Source organism: Oncorhynchus kisutch, linkage group LG19 (genome assembly GCF_002021735.2).
Source record: "Oncorhynchus kisutch isolate 150728-3 linkage group LG19, Okis_V2, whole genome shotgun sequence".
In the NCBI taxonomy this organism is placed as follows: Eukaryota; Metazoa; Chordata; class Actinopteri; order Salmoniformes; family Salmonidae; genus Oncorhynchus; species Oncorhynchus kisutch.
In genome coordinates, this window is record NC_034192.2 from 40,585,239 (window position 1) to 40,609,557 (window position 24,319).

Sequence of the window (24,319 nt, forward strand, 5' to 3'; positions counted from 1 at the left end):
TCCTTGTTAGTTCATGTGGAAACATTCACAATCCAATATTTCATTACTTTTCAAACTCTCTCTGTATCAGATACATGCCAGTACCCATGTCAACTGTACTTAACTTTAGTACACATATATTGTACAGTATGAAACAATTGTGCTGTTAAAGTATTTAGATTTATGTTAGCTGCGATCCAAGTTGAGTAAATTCATGGAAATGGAAGTTCGACAAATTTGAATACTCGTCTGACTGTTTTGCATCTGTCTGGACAATATCCAAACTCCATTGTCTTGACAATGGTTCAAAGTAGCCTGAGTTGAGCCAATTTTCCGATATCCACAAATCAAGAAGTATAGCCCTGGATACGGGCTTAGTTAAGCAGAAATGAAATAGACAACAATAATCTATGACTCAAGCTTAATCAATAGGCTTGATTGAAATGTAATTAAGGAGTAGACATATTGAATGTATTGAATTCTGGGAGTGTATGGTGGTACTCACTCAGGGCTGGAGAAGCTGGCTGTGGCCTTGATGATCATAAAGCACAGAGTGAGAGTGCTGAGAAGGCCGAAGCTGGCGATTATAAACCACTCCTCTGTCAATAAAAGGAAAGGGGGGGGGGGGGTCATTGCAGCCCAACATGCATTGGGTTAAAACGACGAGGCCAAACAGGAAAACACAAAAGATCTTTCCTCTTTGAAAACCAGCAGTAAAGTCAGGAAAACTAAGAGATAAAGAAAAGACGTCCTTGAGATCCAGAGATATATCCAGAGGAGAGCGACACGGAGAGAGGCAGGAGAAAGGAGACATTCACCAGGACAAGCTTGAAGACCGAAGAGAAAGACCTGGAAGCATGGGCATAGCGTAAAGACCGTTATGTACATACAGGCACAAAACACATCCACACCGCAAGCCATCCACACATGCATCCACACTGCAGACGTATCCAACTACGACAAAAAGAGAAACCGAGGCACATCTATGTCCATCTACACTGCACGTTACTAACGTAAAGTGCAGTCTCTTTAAATGGAGAAAAGTCAAGTAAAACTGTCCACATTGAAAGAGAACAGGCATGACTTTCACTATAGGAGCCCTTTGAAGTTTACCAGAAATGAGAGAAACCTGGGTCACATTATTCAACAGCAGAAATTGGGTGGATTTATAGAAGACTGACTTCAATGAATTTATGAAAGTAGGCCTATCCTGAAACAGGTTTAGGTATTAAGAGTTATCTAACAAATCTTATTCACTATTATTCAGATTATGAACTACTCACAGGATCAGCCATTCATTCAAATTGATGTTTTATTTTATTTATTGATTTAATCTTTATTTAACTAAGCAGGTCAGTTAAGAACAAATTCTTATTTACAATGATGGCCTACCATAAGGCAAAAGGCCTCCTGTGGGGACGGGGTCCTGGGATATAATTTTTTTAAATAATAATCAATACAATAAAAATCGAGGACAAAACACACATCACAACAAGAGAGTCAACACTACATAAAGAGAGACATAAGACAACAACATAGCAAGACAGCAACACATGACACACAGCATGGTAGCAACACAGCATAACAACATGGTAGCAACACCGTATGCATTACTGAATTATAATTACTAGCTATAAGTGAAAGAATGATAAACAAGGAGTACTGCAGTAATAAACAAGTAGTAGTACTGCAATAACTGCAGTGCATGTTCTTATCTTTTTGGTGCAGTGCTGTGAAATCACATCTTCCCCTCCTTCATAAATAGTTATGCACAGTAAAACAGATTGTGGTTCAAGAGGTCATCTTAGGTTAGTTGTGCATTTTGCCTTCTCATGGTTGGGGTGAGGATCAGTTGGATAGGGATTATGGATTAAACAGACAGTGGCAGCGGGGAGTCAGAGGAGGGTGCAGGGAGCAATGTGACCTACAAGAGACAAGTCTCTGGGGGGTGGGGGGTCTGTGTCCAAGGTCAAGGGAAAGAGTGAAAGGAGACTGAAATCTAAATGAGTCAAAGACAAAGATACAGAGAGAAAGAGAGCAGGAGAGGATCCAGAGGTTGTCGTGTAAATCCTTTTAAAAGTGGTTGTCTTTTTGCTGACAAAACGGAATTCCACTAATCTCACTTTTAGTGAAGGGAGGGATAAAAGGGCAGGGAGGGATTTAGGATCTATCTTTTGAGTGTATGTGTGTGTGTGCGCGCGCAAGTGGTTCAGAATTATAATTTTGCCTTTAGTTTAACCTAATTTAAATTGCATAACAAGTTAGAACTATGAAAAGGCTACATTTGATTTATTCCTATGTTCCGCTTCCATAATAATTATATACATTTGATGGATGTTTATATTTGTCCCACTTTACACAGATACAAGTGTGCATTATACGCATGTGTGAATTGGAAATGTTTTTTTTTTTGCATATCCCAACTCTCCCTGAGACACACTCGGAGATTGGGGTCACAGCCAGGGTCTGCCATTATCAACAGTGACCCTGGAGCAATTAGGGTTAGGTGCCTTGCTCAAGGGCACATCAACAAAATGTTCCCCCTTGCCAGCTCAGGGATTTGAACTAGCGACCTTTCAGTTACTGGCCCAATGCGCTAACCGTCAAGCTACCTGCCGCCCTGATTTGCAAGGATCAAATAAAACGATGAGAAACTTGAAGTAGGTGCATGGGTCACAGTGTGTTCTGATTTTCTAATGCTGAATGTAACCTTTCATATCAATAAAGTCATTTGAAATAAAATCTAAACTTGAGTTGAAGACTAGAAAGGTTGTCCAGGGCGGAAGCTGCTTACTGGTGACGGCGATGTTGATCTCTCCGGTGCGGGGGGTGAGCTCTCCGCTCTCTGAGGGGATCTGGGGTCCAGTGCCGGGGTGGCCTTGCTGCAGGGGCTCCAGGCTGATGGATGTCTCACTGGACAGGTCCACCAGGGCTGTCCGCTGGCTGGCCATCGTCTGGCTGCGTCCTATCCTGTGGTCCATGTCGAAGCCGACGTTGTCCACGCACGGCAGGTTGGGCTAAAGGGGGTAGGGGAGTAAACACAACGGTTAGAGGAATGTTATGGCTAGTGGTTAATTAAACACAACGGTTAGAGGAATGTTATGGCTAGTGTTAATTAAACACAACGGTTAGAGGAATGTTACGGCTAGTGTTAATTAAACACAACGGTTAGAGGAATGTTACGGCTAGTGTTAATTAAACAACGGTTAGAGAAATGTTACGGCTAGTGGTTAAACACAACGGTTAGAGGAATGTTACGGCTAGTGGTTAAACACAACGGTTAGAGGAATGTTACGGCTAGTGTTAATTAAACAACGGTTAGAGAAATGTTATGGCTAGTGTTAATTAAACACAACAGTTAGAGGAATGTTATGGCTAGTGGTTAAACACAACGGTTAGAGGAATGTTATGGCTAGTGGTTAAACACAACGTTTAGAGGAATGTTATGGCTAGTGGTTAAACAAGGATTAGAGGAATGTTATGGCTAGTGGTTAAACAACGGTTAGAGGAATGTTATGGCTAGTGGTTAAACACAATGGTTAGAGGAATGTTATGGCTAGTGGTTAAACAAGGATTAGAGGAATGTTATGGCTAGTGGTTAAACAAGGATTAGAGGAATGTTATGGCTAGTGGTTAAACAAGGATTAGAGGAATGTTATGGCTAGTGGTTAAACACAACGTTTAGAGGAATGTTATGGCTAGTGGTTAAACAAGGATTAGAGGAATGTTATGGCTAGTGGTTAAACAACGGTTAGAGGAATGTTATGGCTAGTGGTTAAACACAATGGTTAGAGGAATGTTATGGCTAGTGGTTAAACAAGGATTAGAGGAATGTTATGGCTGGTGGTTAAACAAGGATTAGAGGAATGTTATGGCTAGTGGTTAAACAAGGATTAGAGGAATGTTATGGCTAGTGGTTAAACAAGGATTAGAGGAATGTTATGGCTAGTGGTTAAACAAGGATTAGAGGAATGTTATGGCTAGTGGTTAAACAAGGATTAGAGGAATGTTATGGCTAGTGGTTAAACAAGGATTAGAGGAATGTTATGGCTAGTGGTTAAACAAGGATTAGAGGAATGTTATGGCTAGTGGTTAAACAAGGATTAGAGGAATGTTATGGCTAGTGGTTAAACAAGGATTAGAGGAATGTTATGGCTAGTGGTTAAACAAGGATTAGAGGAATGTTATGGCTAGTGGTTAAACAAGGATTAGAGGAATGTTATGGCTAGTGGTTAAACAAGGATTAGAGGAATGTTATGGCTAGTGGTTAAACAAGGATTAGAGGAATGTTATGGCTAGTGGTTAAACAACGGTTAGAGGAATGTTATGGCTAGTGGTTAAACACAACGGTTAGAGGAATGTTATGGCTAGTGGTTAAACACAACGGTTAGAGGAATGTTATGGCTAGTGGTTAAACAACGGTTAGAGGAATGTAATGGCTAGTGGTTAAACAAGGATTAGAGGAATGTTATGGCTAGTGGTTAAACACAACGGTTAGAGGAATGTTATGGCTAGTGGTTAAACACAACGGTTAGAGGAATGTTATGGCTAGTGGTTAAACACAACGGTTAGAGGAATGTTATGGCTAGTGGTTAAACAAGGATTAGAGGAATGTTATGGCTAGTGGTTAAACAAGGATTAGAGGAATGTTATGGCTAGTGGTAAACACAACGGTTAGAGGAATGTTATGGTTAGTGGTTAAACACAACGGTTAGAGGAATGTTATGGCTAGTGGTTAAACAACGGTTAGAGGAATGTAATGGCTAGTGGTTAAACAAGGATTAGAGGAATGTTATGGCTAGTGGTTAAACACAACGGTTAGAGGAATGTTATGGCTAGTGGTTAAACACAACGGTTAGAGGAATGTTATGGCTAGTGGTTAAACACAACGGTTAGAGGAATGTTATGGCTAGTGGTTAAACAAGGATTAGAGGAATGTTATGGCTAGTGGTTAAACAAGGATTAGAGGAATGTTATGGCTAGTGGTAAACACAACGGTTAGAGGAATGTTATGGTTAGTGGTTAAACACAACGGTTAGAGGAATGTTATGGCTAGTGGTTAAACAACGGTTAGAGGAATGTTATGGCTAGAGGTTAAACAAGGATTAGAGGACTGTTATGGCTAGTGGTTAAACAAGGATTAGAGGAATGTTATGGCTAGTGGTTAAACACAATGGTTAGAGGAATGTTATGGCTAGTGGTTAAACAAGGATTAGAGGACTGTTATGGCTAGTGGTTAAACAAGGATTAGAGGAATGTTATGGCTAGTGGTTAAACAACGGTTAGAGGAATGTTATGGCTAGTGGTTAAACAACGGTTAGAGGAATGTAATGGCTAGTGGTTAAACAAGGATTAGAGGAATGTTATGGCTAGTGGTTAAACACAACGGTTAGAGGAATGTTATGGCTAGTGGTTAAACACAACGGTTAGAGGAATGTTATGGCTAGTGGTTAAACACAACGGTTAGAGGAATGTTATGGCTAGTGGTTAAACAAGGATTAGAGGAATGTTATGGCTAGTGGTAAACACAACGGTTAGAGGAATGTTATGGTTAGTGGTTAAACACAACGGTTAGAGGAATGTTATGGCTAGTGGTTAAACAACGGTTAGAGGAATGTTATGGCTAGAGGTTAAACAAGGATTAGAGGACTGTTATGGCTAGTGGTTAAACAAGGATTAGAGGAATGTTATGGCTAGTGGTTAAACAACGGTTAGAGGAATGTTATGGCTAGAGGTTAAACAAGGATTAGAGGACTGTTATGGCTAGTGGTTAAACAAGGATTAGAGGAATGTTATGGCTAGTGGTTAAACAACGGTTAGAGGAATGTTATGGCTAGTGGTTAAACAAGGATTAGAGGACTGTTATGGCTAGTGGTTAAACAAGGATTAGAGGAATGTTATTGCTAGTGGTTAAAGAAGGATTAGAGGAATGTTATGGCTAGTGGTTAAACAACGGTTAGAGGAATGTTATGGCTAGTGGTTAAACACAACGGTTAGAGGAAAGTCTAATTTGTGTCATATTAACTTGTTAGGTCATGCTGATTGCTAACCCTGATTTTGACCATGACCTTAAAATGAACACTTAACTTCAGAGAAAATAGCTCTTGTAGCAGCTCATCAGATGTGATGATACCACTTTAGTCCTGGTTTGACTAGTTTCTGAAGTCTGAGCAATAGTTCCATAACTTACCAGCAGGGGGAATACTAGGACTACGGATGAGGTCATACACAGCTGGCATAAACAGATGGTTACGCAATTGCCTGGGACATGTTCAGTCGCCAAACATTCTCAAACGTTGCAGATAGAAATTCCATGAATAAAGCTGATGTGACTACTTATGCTACATGTCAGAGAGGCATGTTTGTTCTACATTGCCTATTTCTGTCTGAATGTTCCAAAAAGTTGCATCGTACTGAGCGCGCCAAAGGATGAACATGGTCTGTCACAATGACGGGGAGTAGCAGCATGTGAAGGGCAACCTGGGGAAATAGGCCTTAATCTACAACACAACACAGGTTGTGTTGTATTCTACTGTTAATTAACATAACCATGTAAATTGAGATAATGACAATATATTAAGGCAAACTTTTTCCTCATTATTTGGGTCAAGAGTCGTTTGTGACGTTGATCACATTTTTTTATTTTTAAATGAGTACTGGCATTGCCGGATAACATTTGTATACTGACTTCTAACGCATTTCTACTGATAAGGAATTGAGATACTGACTATACTAATACTCACCATGATGCCCAGAGCTTTGAGGATGTTCAGTTTACACATGGGACACGTACAGTGCTCATTCAGCCAGGGGTCCACACACAGCTTATGGAAGACATGTCTGTGCAGAGACACACAGAAGCAAAGAACACGGTTGAAGAGCAGGAAACCACCTTCACAAACAAGCCCCACAACAGCCTACATGCGACTCTTCAAAGTCAGACATGGCCGTCTTTACGTCCTGCGATTGCACAATGACCGCTCTGTTTGAGCTGACAAGGAGGGCCTAGAGTATGAACGAGCAAATGTAACACTTTATTAAGGTCCTGCAATAAACTATTTATTAACAGGTTTACATACTATTTCTGAATCATTATTCCTACATTTGTAAATGTCAATAAGCAATCTCATGCAGTCATTGATGCATAAGCACTATTTTAATTGAACTGCCTTTCTCGTCAGCACGCTAGGCTTGCTAATGCTAAGCTAGCATGCTGATGAAGAAGGCAGTTTACTTAAAATAGTATTTAATAAATATAATGTATAAATGTGGACCCCAGGAAAGGTAACTGCTGCTTCAGCAACAGCTAATGGGGATCCTAAAATAAAAAAAGAATAAAACAAGACTTAAGAGATTGCTTAAATGGTAAGTCAACTCTCTACAACCTGTTTATAAATGGTTTATTAAGGGAGCTTATTATAAAGTGTCACCGAAACGAGTCACGCTTTAAGACACAGTGATCACTGTGGCGCAACTTGGACACAAGGTTGACATTGTCTGTCCGTCATGACACAAGACAGCCATTGTGGATCTGAGAGAAACGTCATGTTTGAGATAGTGGTCTGCTCCCTATTTTGATATGATGCCGGACGGCCAGTTTCAATGCACTTCAAAAGGACCATTAGGACCAGATTTCCTGTAGCTTGTCTTGCCTACCTCATAATATAATCACTAACCTTAACAGCTTAATGGCTTTATCAAAAGCGTGGTGCATAGATTATTTCAACATTAAAAGATCCTCATGATGAGCATCCATAAAACAATACAAGGCCCCATTACATCATCGCTAAAGAACAAATCCTTAAGTGCCAGTACCAACCATGCATAATAGAAAATACTTAACCGCCGATTCCTAAGGACAAACATAAAAGTGCACGTTGATTCTGTTAAGTGCCTGTCTAACATGGCCGGGCATTTCCTGGGCATGTTCTGTTCCTTATCGAAGCCACTTGCAGCGGCCCTCTACCAATGCTTTACATTCTTTCAAGGGGGGCACAGAAAACAAGGGCTCCATGCATTAATGATGAGTCTGTTTACCATACAATGGCTTGGGGAGAAAGTCAGTGGGCAGTAAGAAGCAGTCCTGCAAGAGAGAGACTTTTAGATAAGCTGTGGTTGTAGTGAGACTTGGATATACGCGTGTATGTGTGTGTCGATAAGCTTTGATTGTGTGTGTGTGTGTGTGTGTGTGTGTGAGTGTGTGCATGTCTATTTATATAACCAGTGTGATAGTGTTTGGGAATGTGTCAAAAGGGTGAGCTTGTGTAGTAGTTTGTGTGATTGTTTGACAGTGTAAATGTGTGTGTGACTGATGTAAAGTCAGTCTGTCTGTATGTATGTGTATGCTGTAAGTGAGACACTCCAACCAGGAAAAGATTCCGCTCACAGTCTGTGCCTGCATCCCAGTAGGCCCATTGGGCTCTGGTCAAATGTAGCGCACTATATAGGGAATAGGGTACCATAGTAAACACACTCTTTCTTAGAGCAGAGTAAAAACAGAGTCGGACAGACGGGTAGATACCTATTAGATACTATAACAGATGCCATCACAGAACAATAACAACAACAACATACCAAGATACTTATGTTTGTTGTTCCTGTCTTGGTTGGTATGTTTGGTTTATCCAGATGACATGTTACGGCATTTAAAATATTTGTCCGCTTGCCTACCTGCCTGGCTGTCTTCCCGTCTGACTGCCTGCCAGCCAGCCAGCCTGCCTGTCAGTCCATTCAAGTCTGACCAGAAAATCATCCCTCTATTGACAAGACATTGTCCTATAGACTGATATTAAATGTACAGAGACAAATTGAATGGCTGATGGCAGGTCAAGTGTACTCCCTTACTTCAATGCTTTTAGTTATTGATTGGGAATAGCAGCATGTACTTAAGGGAGGCACCAGAGGGATTGGTTTTCAGAGATACAGTATGAACACAGAGGCTGCAGCAGTACGAACACAGAGGATGCACACACGTGATAAGGACCGATAAACTTCTCTCTCCCTCTCGTGTTTCCCGCTCCTCTACAAAACACTACAAGGTTGCTAATAATAATAATAGTTATCCATCTTGGTAGCAGTGCAGTGTGCCCTAAAACCACATACGTGATGAAGGGCACAAATCAAAAAGGTACATTTTGGTACTACTAACATGACCAGTCAACTGCACAGGTTACTCCAAATCTGTAATTAGCCTACCTATGGATTGCAAACAGAAATGAGCTCTTTAGGTAGACTAACGGACACTTATGTATGTAGTGTCACATCCTGACCTTAGTTCCTTTTTATGTCTCTATTTTAGTTTGGTCAGGGCATTGTTTTGGTTCTGTGTGTTATATTTCTAGGTGTTTGGCCTGGTATGGTTCCCAATCAGAGGCAGCTGTCAAACGTTGTCTCTGAGAACCACACTTAGGCAACCCGTTTTCCCACTATGGGTTGTGGGTAGTTGCTTCCTGTTTTTGTGTCTGCACCAGATAAAACTGTTTCGGTTGTTCGCTTTGTTGTTTTGCATTTTAGTGTTCAGTTTCGAATAAACAATATGAACACGTACCACGCTGCACCTTGGTCCTCACCTTCTTCCACCAACGGCCATTACATGCAGTAGTTCAGACATAATGATTATTGTGCATTGCATTGTGTGTCTTTCACCTAATTAAATAATAGCAGGTTGAGGCCTGAGGCAAAAAAACACTGTTTAAAATCAGTTGCAACGAAGTCAAATCAAATCATTTTATTGGTCGCGTACACATATTTCGCTTAAGTTATCGCAGATGCAACGGAATGCTTATGTTTCTAGCTCTAACAGTGCAGTAATAACAAACAATACAAAACAACACAAATTAAAAAATTCTAATGAAGAAATATCAGAACGAGCAATGTCAGGGTCTGGAATACAGGTCTATCTGTATTTGATAGTGTGTATAGACATTATGGACAATATATGATTAGAAAAGGTGTGTACAGCAGTAGTTATATAGGATGAGCATTGACTAGAATACAGTATATACATGTAAAGTGGGTGAAACAGTAGAGTACAGGGTGGTAGCCAGCTAGTAACAGTGACTAGGTTCAGGGCAGGGTATTGGGTGGAGGCCGGCTAGTGATGACTGTTTAACAGTCTGATGGCCTGGTTATCAGTCTCTCGGTCTCAGTTTTGATGAACCTGTACGGTCTCTGCCTTCTAGATGGTAGTGGGGTAAACAGGCCATGGCTCGGGTGGCTGTGGTCCTTGATGATCTTATTGGCCTTTCGTGTGACACCGGGTGCTGTAGATGTCCTGGAGGGAAGGCGGTCTGGAGAGCCCTGCTCAGACAGTTTCAACTTCCTTTAACGCTAGCTATCGATTTTGAAACATGCCTGACTATTAGCACGTCCACACCTTCTGTGAGGACGAGGACATACTGTATATGAAGTCTTGCCCTTTTTGCCTCATAGGAAGGACCTGTGTTCTTCACTTCCCCTTCTCCCAGCCCCTCTCATTGCTCCTCTTCGACAGAAACTGGATAAGCAGGATGGATGGAGAGCATTAAATGGTAGACGGCCCATTTACATTTCTGATATCTGATCTGAACTGGTCTGAAGAAGGAGTGGGTACATCGTCCTTGTGTCAGTTGGGCCAAACTAAACATTAACATTCGAGTCATTTAGCAGACCCTCTTATCCAGAGTGACTTACAGTTAGTGCATTCATCTTAAGATAGCTAGGGCTTCCCGAGTGGCACAGCGGTCTAAGGCGTCACTACAGACCCTGGATTCGATCCCAGGCTGTGTCACCTCCGGCCGTGACCGGGAGACCCATGAGGCGGAGCACAATTGGCCCAGCATCATCCGGGTTAGGGGAGGGTTCGGCAGGCCGGGATATCCTTGTCCCATCGCGCTTTAGCGACTCCTTGTGGCGGGCCGGGCACCTGCACGCTGACTTTGGTCGCCAGCTGGATGCAGTTTCCTCCGACACATTGGTGCGGCTGGCTTCTGTGTTAAATTAATATTGTGTCAAGAAGCAGTGTGGCTTGGCAGGATTGTGAATCGGAGGACCCACGGCTCTCGACCTTCGCCTCTCCCGTGTCCTTAGGGGAATTGCAGCGATGGGACAAGACTAACTACCAATTGGATATCACAAAATATCCAATTGGAGAAAAAGGGGTAAAAGTACAAAAAAATATAAATACAAAGAGAAAAAAATTATAGCTAGGTGGGACAACATCATTGTAAGTACATTTCCCTCAATAAAGTAGCTATTAGCAGAGCTAGTAGGCTGTAACCCCTTAAACATAGACATAATTTGGCTGCAACTGAAGAGCAACAGTGCATCTCCTAAGTCTAGGAACACCCATCTTCTCTCCATCTGAACTGATCTACAGATTCAAAATAGAGGTGGTCAGATGTCTACTGGGAATCAGCTGTCCAGTTCTTTCACATTAGTGCAGATGAAGGAGATGAAGTAGAGGAGGCAAGTAGAGGAGTGCACTCTGGATGTTCTGACATCCACAAGGCCAGAGAAGACACAGTAGATGGTGTCCAAGAACAAGACTGCCGGACAAGGGCGCAGTGGTGTGTGTGAGACAGAAAAATAGAGAAAGTGTGTGTCCGCTGCTGAGTGCTTATGTGTGCACGCATGTTGCGGAGTATATACAGTGGGGAGAACAAGTATTTGATAACCTGCAAAATCGGCAGTGTTTCCGACTTACAAAGCAGCTAGAGGTCAAATTTTTAATCATAGGTACACTTCAACTGTGAGATGGAATCTAAAACAAAAATCGTGAAAATGACATTGTATGATTTTTAAGTAATTCATTTACATTTTATTGCATGACATAAGTATTTGATACATCAGAAAAGCAGAACTTAATATTTGGTACAGAAACCTTTGTTTGCAATTACAGAGATCATACGTTTCCTGTAGTTCTTGACCAGGTTTGCACACACTGCAGCAGGGATTTTGGGCCACTCCTCCATACAGACCTTCTCCAGATATTTCAGGTTTCGGGGCTGTCGCTGGGCAATACGGACTTTCAGCTCCCTCCAAATATTTTCTACTGGGTTCAGGTCTGGAGACTGGCTAGGCCACTTCAGGACCTTGAGATGCTTCTTACGGCACCACTCCTTAGTTGCCCTGGCTGTTTGTTTCAGGTTGTTGTCATGCTGGAAGACCCAGCCACGACCCATCTTCAATGCTCTTACTGAGGGAAGGAGGTTGTTGGCCAAGATCTCGCGATACATGGCCCCATCCATCCTCCCCTCAATACGGTGCAGTCGTCCTGTCCCCTTTGCAGAAAAGCATCCCCAAAGAATGATGTTTCCACCTCCATGCTTCACGGTTGGGATATCCAACTCTTTGCAAACTGGAATCCATATATCCGGAGGCTGCATTCATTGTAGCTGGGGATTTTAACAAGGCTAATCTGAAAACAAGACTCTCTAAATTTGATCAGCATATCGATTGCGCAACCAGGGCGGGAAAAACCTTGGATCATTGCTATTCCAACTTCCACGACGCATATAAGGCCCTGCCCCGCCCTCCTTTCGGAAAAGCTGACCACGACTCCATTTTGTTGATCCCTGCCTACAGACAGAAACTAAAACAAGAAGCTCCCGCGCTGAGGTCTGTTCAACGCTGGTCCGACCAATCTGATTCCACACTCCAAGACTGCTTCCATCACGTGGACTGGGATATGTTCCGTATTGCGTCAGACGACAACATTGACGAATACGCTGATTCGGTGTGCGAGTTCATTAGAACGTGCGTTGAAGATGTCGTTCCCATAGCAATGATTAAAACATTCCCAAACCAGAAACCGTGGATTGATGGCAGCATTCGCGTGAAACTGAAAGCACGAACCACTGCTTTTAATCAGGGCAAGGTGACTGGAAACATGACCGAATACAAACAGTGTAACTATTCCCTCCGCAAGGCAATCAAACAAGCTAAGCGTCAGTATAGAGACAAAGTAGAATCTCAATTCAACGGCTCAGACACAAGAGGTATGTGGCAGGGTCTACAGTCAATCACGGATTACAAAAAGAAAACCAGCACTGTCACGGACCAGGATGTCTTGCTCCCAGGCAGACTAAATAACTTTTTTGCCCGCTTTGAGGACAATACAGTGCCACTGACACTGCCCGCAAATAAAACATGCGGACTCTCCTTCACTGCAGCCGACGTGAGGAAAACATTTAAACGTGTCAACCCTCACAAGGCTGCAGGCCCAGACGGCATCCCCAGCCGCGCCCTCAGAGCATGCGCAGACCAGCTGGCTGGTGTGTTTACGGACATATTCAATCAATCCCTATCCCAGTCTGTTGTTCCCACATGCTTCAAGAGGGCCACCATTGTTCCTGTTCCCAAGAAAGCTAAGGTAACTGAGCTAAACGACTACCGCCCCGTAGCACTCACTTCCGTCATCATGAAGTGCTTTGAGAGACTAGTCAAGGACCATATCACCTCCACCCTACCTGACACCCTAGACCCACTCCAATTTGCTTACCGCCCAAATAGGTCCACAGACGATGAAATCTCAACCACACTGCCCTAACCCATCTGGACAAGAGGAATACCTATGTGAGAATGCTGTTCATCGACTACAGCTCGGCATTTAACACCATAGTGCCCGCCAAGCTCGTCATCAAGCTCGAGACCCTGGGTCTCGACCCCGCCCTGTGCAACTGGGTACTGGACTTCTTGACGGGCCGCCCCCAGGTGGTGAGGGTAGGCAACAACATCTCCACCTCGCTGATCCTCAACACTGGGGCCCCACAAGGGTGCGTTCTGAGCCCTCTCCTGTACTCCCTGTTCACCCACGACTGCGTGGCCACGCACGCCTCCAACTCAATCATCAAGTTTGCGGACGACACAACAGTGGTAACGGAGTGTAACGGAGTCAGGTTTGTAGGCCTCCTTGCTCGCACACGCTTTTTCAGTTCTGCCCACAAATTTTCTATAGGATTGAGGTCAGGGCTTTGTGATGGCCACTCCAATACCTTGACTTTGTTTTCCTTAAGCCATTTTGCCACAACTTTGGAAGTACGCTTGGGGTCATTGTTCATTTGGGAGACCCATTTGTGACCAAGCTTTAACTTCCTGATTGATGTCTTGAGATGTTGCTTCAATATATCCACATACTTTTCCTCCCTCATGATGCCATCTATTTTGTGAAGTGCACCAGTCCCTCCTGCAGCAAAGCACCCCCACAACATGATGCTGCCACCCCCGTGCTTCACGGCTAGGATGGTGTTCTTCGGCTTGCAAGCCTACCCCTTATTCCTTCAAACATAACGACGGTCATTATTGCCAAACAGTTCTATTTTTGTTTCATCAGACCGGAGGACATTTCTCCAAAAAGTAAGATCTTTGTCCCCATGTGCAGTTGCAAACCATAGTATGGCTTTTTTATGACGGTTTTGGAGCATTGGCTTCTACCTTGCTGAGCGGCCTTTCAGGTTATGTCAATATAGGACTCGTTTTACTGTGGATATAGATAGATACTTTGGTCCCCATTTCCTCCAGCATCTTCACAAGGTCCTTTGCTGTTGTTCTGGGATTGATTTGCACTTCTCGCACCAAAGTACGTTCATCTCTAGGAGACAGAACGTGTCTCCTTCTTGAGCGGTATGATGGCTGCATGGTCCCATGGTGTTTATACTTGCGTACTATTGTTTGTTCAGATGAACGTGGTACCTTCAGGCATTTGGAAATTGCTCCCAAGGATGAACCAGACTTGTGGAGGTCTACATTTGTTTTTCTGAGGTCTTGGCTGATTTCTTTAGATTTTCCAATGATGTCAAGCAAAGAGGCACTGAGGTAGGTAGGCCTTGAAGGTAGGCCTTGAAATACATCCACAGGTACACCTCCAATTGACTCAAATGATGTTAATTAGCCTATCAGAAGCTTCTAAAGCCATAACATCATTTTCTGGAATTTTGAAAGGTTGTTCAGAGGCAGAGTCAACTTAGTGTATGTAAACTTCTGACCCGCTGGAATTGTGGTACAGTGAATTATAAGTGAAATAATGTGTCATGCACAAAGTAGATGTCCTAACCGACTTGCCAAAACTATAGTTTGTTAACAAGAAATTTGTGGAGTGGTTGAAAAACGAGTGTATGTAAACCTCCAACCTAAGTCTATGTAAACCTCCGACTCCAACTGTATGTGTGTGTCGAAGGAAGAGGAAGTGTGTGTGTTTGTGGGTGCAGGTCATTTGGCAGCACTGGATCTTAATATAGCCGGAGCTACCTAGCAGGGGTTACGACTCACAGTGTGCAGCGAGACGAGATGGCCTTGATAGTGTCTGCATTTGCAAAACAGACCAGACTCCATTTAGCAAGATAACAACTCCCTTTTCTCTCTAACTTTGTCATGCTCTCTCACCTCCCCCCCTCCTTCCCGTGCTCGTTATAATTCTTTTTTTTCTTCTTCCAATACCTCCTCCGGTCTGTTACTTTCCGTAACTCCATCTTCTTTTCCCTCTCTCTTGCTCCTTTTTTCCTGGCAAGAGCTTAAATGTCATCTCTCACTGACATTACATTTTCCACTTCCTTAGTGATAGTGATCCATAGTGATCCACTAAACCAACACGCTGTATGTGTGTGTCCTACAACTGATCCTAAATCAGACCCAAATGGTCAAACCAGAGGTGATTGACAGGTAGGTAAGACTCCTCCTATTGTATCAAGGTTTTTAAGGTTTAAGATTTGTCACCTCACCTGCAGAAATACAGTATTAACTTTCTACCTTTGCTTATTGGTGGTGTGATACATCTTAATATGTGCAAATTAACTATGGCTGAACTGTGGGGAGGTGTGTCTCTGGTCTAGTCTGATGTGCGTCAGTGCAGTCGTCCCACTGAGCAGATCAGCAGGAAAGGTGTGAGACGGATCTGTGTGTGGGGGGGGGGGGGGGGTGCCATGTGATGGATGGGTGTGGAGATTGCCTCAGACAGGAGGAGAAACTTCAGGGAGGGGTAGAAACGCACATCGGAGGAGGAAGGAGGGAAGGAGAGGAGGAGGGAGGGGATGTAAGTGGATGCTGTGACATTGAGAATGAGTGGATGGCGGACATGTTGTATTCCAAATCCGAGCGAGAGTTTGTTGCGTGTAAGAGCCACAAGGGCTGCGGCAGGCTGTCCCACACTCCTAGCTTAGGATGTATATAGGTACACACACAGTCAACCCACCAAACACACACACACACACTCACTTGCAGGGCAGGATGCGGACCACGTCGTTGAGCTGGTATCCCTCGATGCACACGGCGCAGTGGTTGAAGTCTGGGTCTGTTTCCTGCAGCACAGAAGACAAACAGAACAGGCCAGTCAGTGTCAGACAGCTACAATGAACATAAAACCATCTATTACTGAGGAAGAACAGTGACAATCAATCAGACACTTTGCTTTTGACCATTCATATTCACTATCAACCAGGTGATAAATAGCTGGTTTGTTCAACAGGCCGAGGTGCAGTGCCAAACATGGCCAGTGTTTCCTCTTGAATGTTTGTTTGGAGAGACATCAATACACTTTAGACATCCAGTAGGGCTGGGACTGAAAGTTTTATATTATTGTAGGCAGGTGGGCTGGCTTGGTAAAGGAACATAATGGTAGGGGAAACATGTTCAGTATACAGAGTACAATTAAGTAGAGTACTCTTGTTGAATCAGCATGTCAGGGATGGAACTGATGGCCACGTTGCCGTGCCAACCACACCCATCACCGTGACAACGGCCATGGCAGGTGGCGGCACGTCTGTGACTGACTGCCCTGGCATGTCCATCACAAGGTGTCACGCTTAAGCGTGCCATATGAGGAAGAGAGAGGGGAAGGTGGGAAGAGAGGAGAGAAGAAGAGGTGTGAAACTTGCAAAGAGGTAAAGGGAGAGGGAGTGAAAGACAGCGATAGAGGGCGATGACACAAAGCATGACAAGAGAGGTGCAGAGTGCCAAGGAAGGAAAGAAGGAAAGAGGGGGTGATAGATTGAAAGAAAGATGGCAGAAAAGTGTGATAGAGAGAAAGAAAGAAAGAACAGTTTGATAAATATGTGAGAGAGAGAGAGACAGAGATGTAATCAATGCTGTGTTATTTATGGAGGGTGGCTAACCATCTCTGCTGACAGTAGAGAAGCTGCCACAGAGGTGCACAAGGACAGACTGGTGCCCAGCCCCGCCTGGCCGTGGACTGAATTAGCACGCGGTGCCGAGCGAACAGGGAGGGACCGATCGATACGCCAGGAAGAGCTGAGACAACACAGACCTGTCATCTCTCTAGTCATACCTGGGAACACTAGCCTAGTCCGACATGTATGCGCTGACTGTACACACACACACACACACACATACACACAACTTTTCAAAAGTTTGGGGTCACATAGAAATGCCTTTGTTTTTGTCCATTAAAATAATGTAACATTTATCAGAAATACAGTGTAGACATTGTTAATGTTGTAAATGACTTTTGTAGCTGGAAACAGCAGATTTTTAATGGAAAATCTACATAGGCGTACAGAGGCCCATTATCAGCAACCATCACTCCTGTGTTCCAATGGCACGTTGTGTTAGCTAATCCAAGTTTATCATTTTAAAAGGCTAATTGATCATTAGAAAACCCTTTTGTAATTATGTTAGCACAGCTGAAAACTGTTGTTCTGATTAAATAAGCAATAAAACTGGCCTTCTTTAGACTACTTGAGTATCTGGAGCATCAGCATTTGTGGGTTTGATTACAAAATGGCCAGATACAAAGACCTTTCTTCTGAAACTCATCAGTCTATTCTTGTTCTGAGAAATGAAGACTATTCCATGCGAGAAACTGCCAAGAAACTGACGATCTTGTACAACACTGTGTACTACTCCCTACACAGAACAGTGCAAACGGGCGCTAACCAGAATAGAGAGATGAGAAAGTTTGAGAAACAGATGCCTCACAAGTCCTCAACTGACAGCTTCATTAAATAGTACGCGCAAAACACCAGTCTCAACGTCAACAGTGAGGAGGCGACTCCGGGATGCTGGCCTTCTAGGCAGAGTTCCTCTGTCCAGTAACTGTGTTCTTTTGCCCATCTTAATATTTTATTTTTATTGGCCAGTCTGAAATATGTCTTTATCTTTGCAACTCTGCCTGGAAGGCCAGCATCCCGGAGTCGCCTCTTCACTGTTGAGATATATAAATATATACACTGCTCAAAAAAATAAAGGGAACACTAAAATAACACATCCTCGATCTGAATGAATGAAATATTCTTATTAAATACTTTTTTCTTTACATAGTGGAATGTGCTGACAACAAAATCATCATAAATTATCAATGGAAATCAAATTCATCAACCCATGGAGGTCTGGATTTGGAGTCACACTCAAAATTAAAGTGGAAAACCACACTACAGGCTGATCCAACTTTGATGTAATGTCCTTAAAACAAGTCAAAATGAGCCTCAGTAGTGTGTGTGGCCTCCACGTGCCTGTATGACCTCCCTACAATGCCTGGGCATGCTCCTGATGAGGTGACGGATGGTCTCCTGAGGGATCTCCTCCCAGACCTGGACTAAAGCATCCACCAACTCCTGGACAGTCTATGGTGCAACGTGGCGTTGGTGGATGGAGCGAGACATGATGTCCCAGATGTGCTCAATTGGATTCAGGTCTGGGGAACGGGCGGGCCAGTCCATGGCATCAATGCCTTCCTCTTGCAGGAACTGCTGACACACTCCAGCCACATGAGGTCTAGCATTGTCTTGCATTAGGAGGAACCCAGGGCCAACCGCACCAGCATATGGTCTCACAAGGGGTCTGAGGATCTCACCTCGGTACCTAATGGCAGTCAGGCAACCTCTGGCGAGCACATGGAGGGCTGTGTGGCCCCCCAAAGAAATGCCACCCCGCACCATGACTGACCCACCGCCAAACCGGTCATGCTGGAGGATGTTGCAGGCAGTAGAACGTTCTCCACGGCGTCTCCAGACTGTCACGTCTGTCACATGTGCTCAGTGTGAACCTGCTTTCATCTGTGAAGAGCATAGGGCGCCAGTGGCAAATTTGCCAATCTTGGTGTTCTCTGGCAAATGCCAAACGTCCTGCACGGTGTTGGGCTGTACGCACAACCCCCACCTGTGGACGTCGGGCCCTCATACCACCCTCATGGAGTCTGTTTCTGACCGTTTGAGCAGACACATGCACATTTGTGGCCTGCTGGAGGTCAGAAGATAGGAAACACTGTCACCACTGATAAATCCACCATAATTGAGAATTTCAATAAGCATTTTTCTACGGCTGGCCATGCTTTCCACCAGGCTACTCCTACCCTGGACAACAGCACTGCACCCTCAACAGCAACTCGCCCAAGCCTTCCCCATTTCTCCTTCTCACAAATCCATTCAGCTGATGTTCTGAAAGAGCTGCAAAATCTGGACCCCTACAAATCAGCCGGGCTAGACAATCTGGACCCTTTCTTTCTAAAATTATCTGCCGAAATTGTTGCCACCCCTATTACTAGCCTGTTCAACCTCTATTTTGTGTCGTCTGAGATTCCCAAAGATTGGAAAGCAGCTGCGGTCATCCCCCTCTTCAAAAGGGAGGGACACTCTTGACCCAAACTGCTACAGACCTATATCTATCCTACCGTGCCTTTCTAAGGTCTTCGAAAGCCATGTCAACAAACAGATTACCGACCATTTCGAATCTCACCATACCTTCTCTGCTATGCAATCTGGTTTCAGAGCTGGTCATGGGTGCACCTCAGCCACCCTCAAGGTCCTAAACGATATCTTAACCGCCATCGATAAGAAACATTACTGTGCAGCCGTATTCATTGATCTGGCCAAGGCTTTCGACTCTGTCAATCACCACATCCTCATCGGCAGACTCGACAGCCTTGGTTTCTCAAATGATTGCCTCGCCTGGTTCACCAACTACTTCTCTGATAGAGTTCAGTGTGTCAAATCGGAGGGTCTGCTGTCCGGACCTCTGGCAGTCTCTATGGGGGTGCCACAGGGTTCAATTCCTGGACCGACTCTCTTCTCTGTATACATCAATGAGGTCGCTCTTGCTGCTGGTGAGTCCCTGATCCACCTCTACGCAGACGACACCATTCTGTATACTTCCGGCCCTTCTTTGGACATGGTGTTAACAACCCTCCAGGCAAGCTTCAATGCCATACAACTCTCCTTCCGTGGCCTCCAATTGCTCTTAAATACAAGTAAAACTAAATGCATGCTCTTCAACCGATCGCTACCTGCACCTACCCACCTGTCCAACATCACTACTCTGGACGGCTCTGACTTAGAATACATGGACAACTACAAATACTTAGGTGTCTGGTTAGACTGTAAACTCTCCTTCCAGACCCATATCAAACATCTCCAATCCAAAGTTAAATCTAGAATTGGCTTCCTATTTCGCAACAAAGCATCCGTCACTCATGCTGCCAAACATACCCTTGTAAAACTGACCATCCTACCAATCCTCAACTTCGGCGATGTCATTTACAAAATAGCCTCCAATACCCTACTCAACAAATTGGATGCAGTCTATCACAGTGCAATCCGTTTTATCACCAAAGCCCCATATACTACCCACCATTGCGACCTGTACGCTCTCGTTGGCTGGCCCTCGCTTCATACTCGTCGCCAAACCCACTGGCTCCATGTCATCTACAAGACCCTGCTAGGTAAAGTCCCCCCTTATCTCAGCTCGCTGGTCACCATAGCATCTCCCACCTGTAGCACACGCTCCAGCAGGTATATCTCTCTAGTCACCCCCAAAACCAATTCTTTCTTTGGCCGCCTCTCCTTCCAGTTCTCTGCTGCCAATGACTGGAACGAACTACAAAAATCTCTGAAACTGGAAACACTTATCTCCCTCACTAGCTTTAAGCACCAACTGTCAGAGCAGCTCACAGATTACTGCACCTGTACATAGCCCACCTATAATTTAGCCCAAACAACTCTCTTTCCCAACTGTATTTAATTTTTATTTATTTATTTTGCTCCTTTGCACCCCATTATTTTTATTTCTACTTTGCACATTCTTCCATTGCAAAACTACCATTCCAGTGTTTTACTTGCTATATTGTATTTACTTTGTCACCATGGCCTTTTTTGCCTTTACCTCCCTTCTCATCTCATTTGCTCACATTGTATATAGACTTGTTTATACTGTATTATTGACTGTATGTTTGTTTTACTCCATGTGTAACTCTGTGTCGTTGTATCTGTCGAACTGCTTTGCTTTATCTTGGCCAGGTCGCAATTGTAAATGAGAACTTGTTCTCAACTTGCCTACCTGGTTAAATAAAGGTAAAATAAAATAAAAATAAATACATTTTGCAGGGCTCTGGCAGTGCTCCTCCTGCTCCTCCTTGCACAATGGCGGAGGTAGTGGTCCTGCTGCTGGGTTGTTGCCCTCCTACGGCCTCCTCCACGTCTCCTGATGTACTGGCCTGTCTCCTGGTAGCGCCACCATGCTCTAGACACAACGCTGACAGACACAGCAAACCTTCTTGCCACAGCTCGCATTGATGGTCCATCCTGGATGAGCTGTACTACCTGAGCCACTTGTGTGGGTTGTAGACTCCGTCTCATGCTACCACTATAGTGAAAGCAACGCCAGCATTCAAAAGTGACCAAAACATCAGCCAGGAAGCATAGAAACTGAGAAGTGGTCTGTAGTCACCACCTGCAGAACCACTCCTTTATTGGGGGTGTCTTGCTAATTGCCTATAATTTCCACCTGTTGTCTATTCCATTTGCACAACAGCATGTGAAATTTATTGTCAATCAGTGTTGCTTCCTAAGTGGACAGTTTGATTTCACAGAAGTGTGATTGACTTGGAGTTACATTGTGTTGTTTAAGTGTTCCCTTTATTTTTGTTGAGCAGTGTATATCACACAATATGTTAGAAATTTGTAAGTGCTTAAGATCCAGTTCTCTAACTTTGTTCCAACCAACTAAACCATTTAGAAAGAGCTATGCAAAATTGGAAGAGCAGTGACAAGTACTCCTGCGTATGGGAGTTCAGCGTATGGGAGTTCTGCTCAAGTCTGACAGGTTGTATAGAACAGATAGTTATCCGTACCAGGTCGCCATGCAGAGATACAGAGGACAAAAACATAGTACTGAGGCCCATCTGACCTAGTGGGGGAGGGGCAGTAGACCAGTTTTAAGACCTTGGGGAGTCTGCTCCATTTTCCCCCAACCCTGACCTCCTGTCACTGTGAGCGAAGCAAGCTGCTGTAAATGGCTGCCTGATTAAATATGAATGTTGTCCTCTACAGAGGCTGCTGGCACAGAATGAGGCCAAGGCACACAGCACAGACCAGGCCGTGTGTGAAATAGGCTTCTGCTAAAATAAAGCAGATCTGTGTCACTAATTGCAGATTTTCATGATGGCAGAATCTGAGCTTTGTAGGGCCAGCGGATGACTGGGGTTGTGGAAGGGCAGAGAAGTGTCTCTCACCACCACAAGTCACTTTGGACTATGAGACAGAACTGATGTGTTATCAGTTGGCTACGGATGTGATGGAATAGTCCCTGACGCAGCCTGAATGTGTCCTATATGGACTGTGACACATGGGTTACAGAGCTGACCAGTTCACTGAACGTGGTGAAGTGGTCCCAGAGTTGACCAGCGTCAGTGTTGACCGAGATGGAGTTGACAGAGGCCTGGCCCATGTCCTAGGGACTGGTAAAAATAGGTGACAGCGCTGACCTTTTAATGTTGGCACTGGTATTTCAATCAATTGAACAACAGCGCTTCCGTTTTGATTGAGCTGAACAATGGTGATATTGTTGGTCTATGAAGGAAATGGCCCTCCAGCTGAGCAATAATGTTTAATTAAACTAATGACCTTCATAGCATAACAGTCCATAGCAGCCGCAACATGTTAGAGATGCAGTGAATGCTGCTACATGAATTTCTGATACACAGTAGAAGTGATGGCTCAATTGGTTGGAGTATGTTGCTCATAACTCCAGAGTTACAGCTTTGGTTCCCACATGGGTCCACAAATAGTGAATTTATGCGTTCGCTGTAATAACCATATAAAAGGCTGTATAGATAAGGGAAGGGCAGCCAAACATACTGGCTTAGAATGCGTCGTATTGTATCCCGGCAGTATCAGGTATAATGTAATTAGCTCTCGACTGCAGCTTGTTACGCAAGCAGTCCTTGTCGGCTGTCGATGGTTATGGCAAGAGCTCGACATTGTGTTACAGCAGGGGAAGAGCTATCACACGGTTGTCGCTGTTTCTCCCAAACCCTCCTTCCACTCAGTCATAAGGGCTCTTACGTTCAAAGCCATCAAGCAGGTTAACATAATTTACTGGCCAGAGGGACGTTGTGGCCTGAAACCGGTTGGTTATTTGTGACCAGTGACACTGTAGCCTGTTGTCATATCCGTCATCACTGTAACAGGCTGTATTATCTTCCAAGAGCCTTGGCCCCTTAGTGCCTACCTTCTCCCCCCTATCCTTCTGCTCCCCAATATCCAAGCTCGACATCCGGCTCAGTGAGGTCAATCACTCCCGGCGGAATACCTCCAGATGGGAGGTTTCAATTTCTGCGGCACACTCCAAGGCCCATGGTTTATTCATGAACAGAGGCCTGTCTGACCTTGGCGAGGGCTCAGAGGAGAGGAGGGGCCGGACGGAGAGGACCAACCCGCTCTCCCCTCCTCCAAGCCCCGTCAGCCCTGACACTCGTCTTCACTGGAGACATTCTAAGAACCTCCGTTACACATCACTAGCATTTCACTTTTTCAGTCAGATGGGATTTCTACCATTTATGGCATGTATCAATGTAAGAAATACATCTGGTGTTACTATGGGAGGATTTAGAAAGGATTTGAATCGTTCGTCTTCGTTTAGTTGTTCTGGTTACACACGTTGACTACCAACCACATATTCTGGAATATTTGAATAATGAACCCAAGCAGTTTGTATTTAACATTCACAAGAGTGCAAGATCCCTCAATCAATAAATCAATCCTCTCCTTTGACACGTATGGCTGCAGCCAGCTCGTCTCCAATCACCTAAAAAGACAGCGTTTAAGCAGACACTTCCGTCCATCCATCCATACAGTCATCCATCACCTTTGACAATCTCATTCGGAGCTCTTTTCGAGGTGAGAGGCATAAATAAAGAAGAAAGCCTAATACAATAATAAACGTCCTTGTGTCAGATCCTACAGGGCCACCATTCCTGGAAGGACTTGATTAGCGAGAGAAACATGGCAGAAGCCATATTACTAATGGTGAACCTTCCACCAACTATTGGTCCGGAAGAGAAGAGCCAAGAAAGGACAGCGTGAATGGGTATTGGGAGGAATGTCTTGGTTTGTACAGGCAGAAATGGATTTATCATCTC

The 24,319-nt window shown here is 44.2% G+C and overlaps 1 protein-coding gene across 6 annotated transcripts in view; it reads right to left on the reverse strand.

Moving 5' to 3' along the window:
• Window positions 1–24,319, reverse strand: part of LOC109864828 (E3 ubiquitin-protein ligase RNF130-like) — a 120,801-nt gene that overhangs the window by 7,344 nt on the left and 89,138 nt on the right. For 4 of the 6 annotated variants that reach the window (XM_031798110.1, XM_020452812.2, XM_020452810.2 and 1 more), the window contains 4 exons: window positions 16,168–16,250; window positions 6,723–6,819; window positions 2,774–2,996; window positions 485–578 (listed from right to left, as the gene is read on the reverse strand). In XM_031798110.1, coding sequence (XP_031653970.1) covers window positions 485–578; window positions 2,774–2,996; window positions 6,723–6,819; window positions 16,168–16,250 — 497 coding nt within the window. The remainder of the gene's footprint in view (window positions 1–484; window positions 579–2,773; window positions 2,997–6,722; window positions 6,820–16,167; window positions 16,251–24,319) is intronic. The other 2 variants (XM_020452811.2, XM_031798109.1) reach the window with 1 other exon arrangement.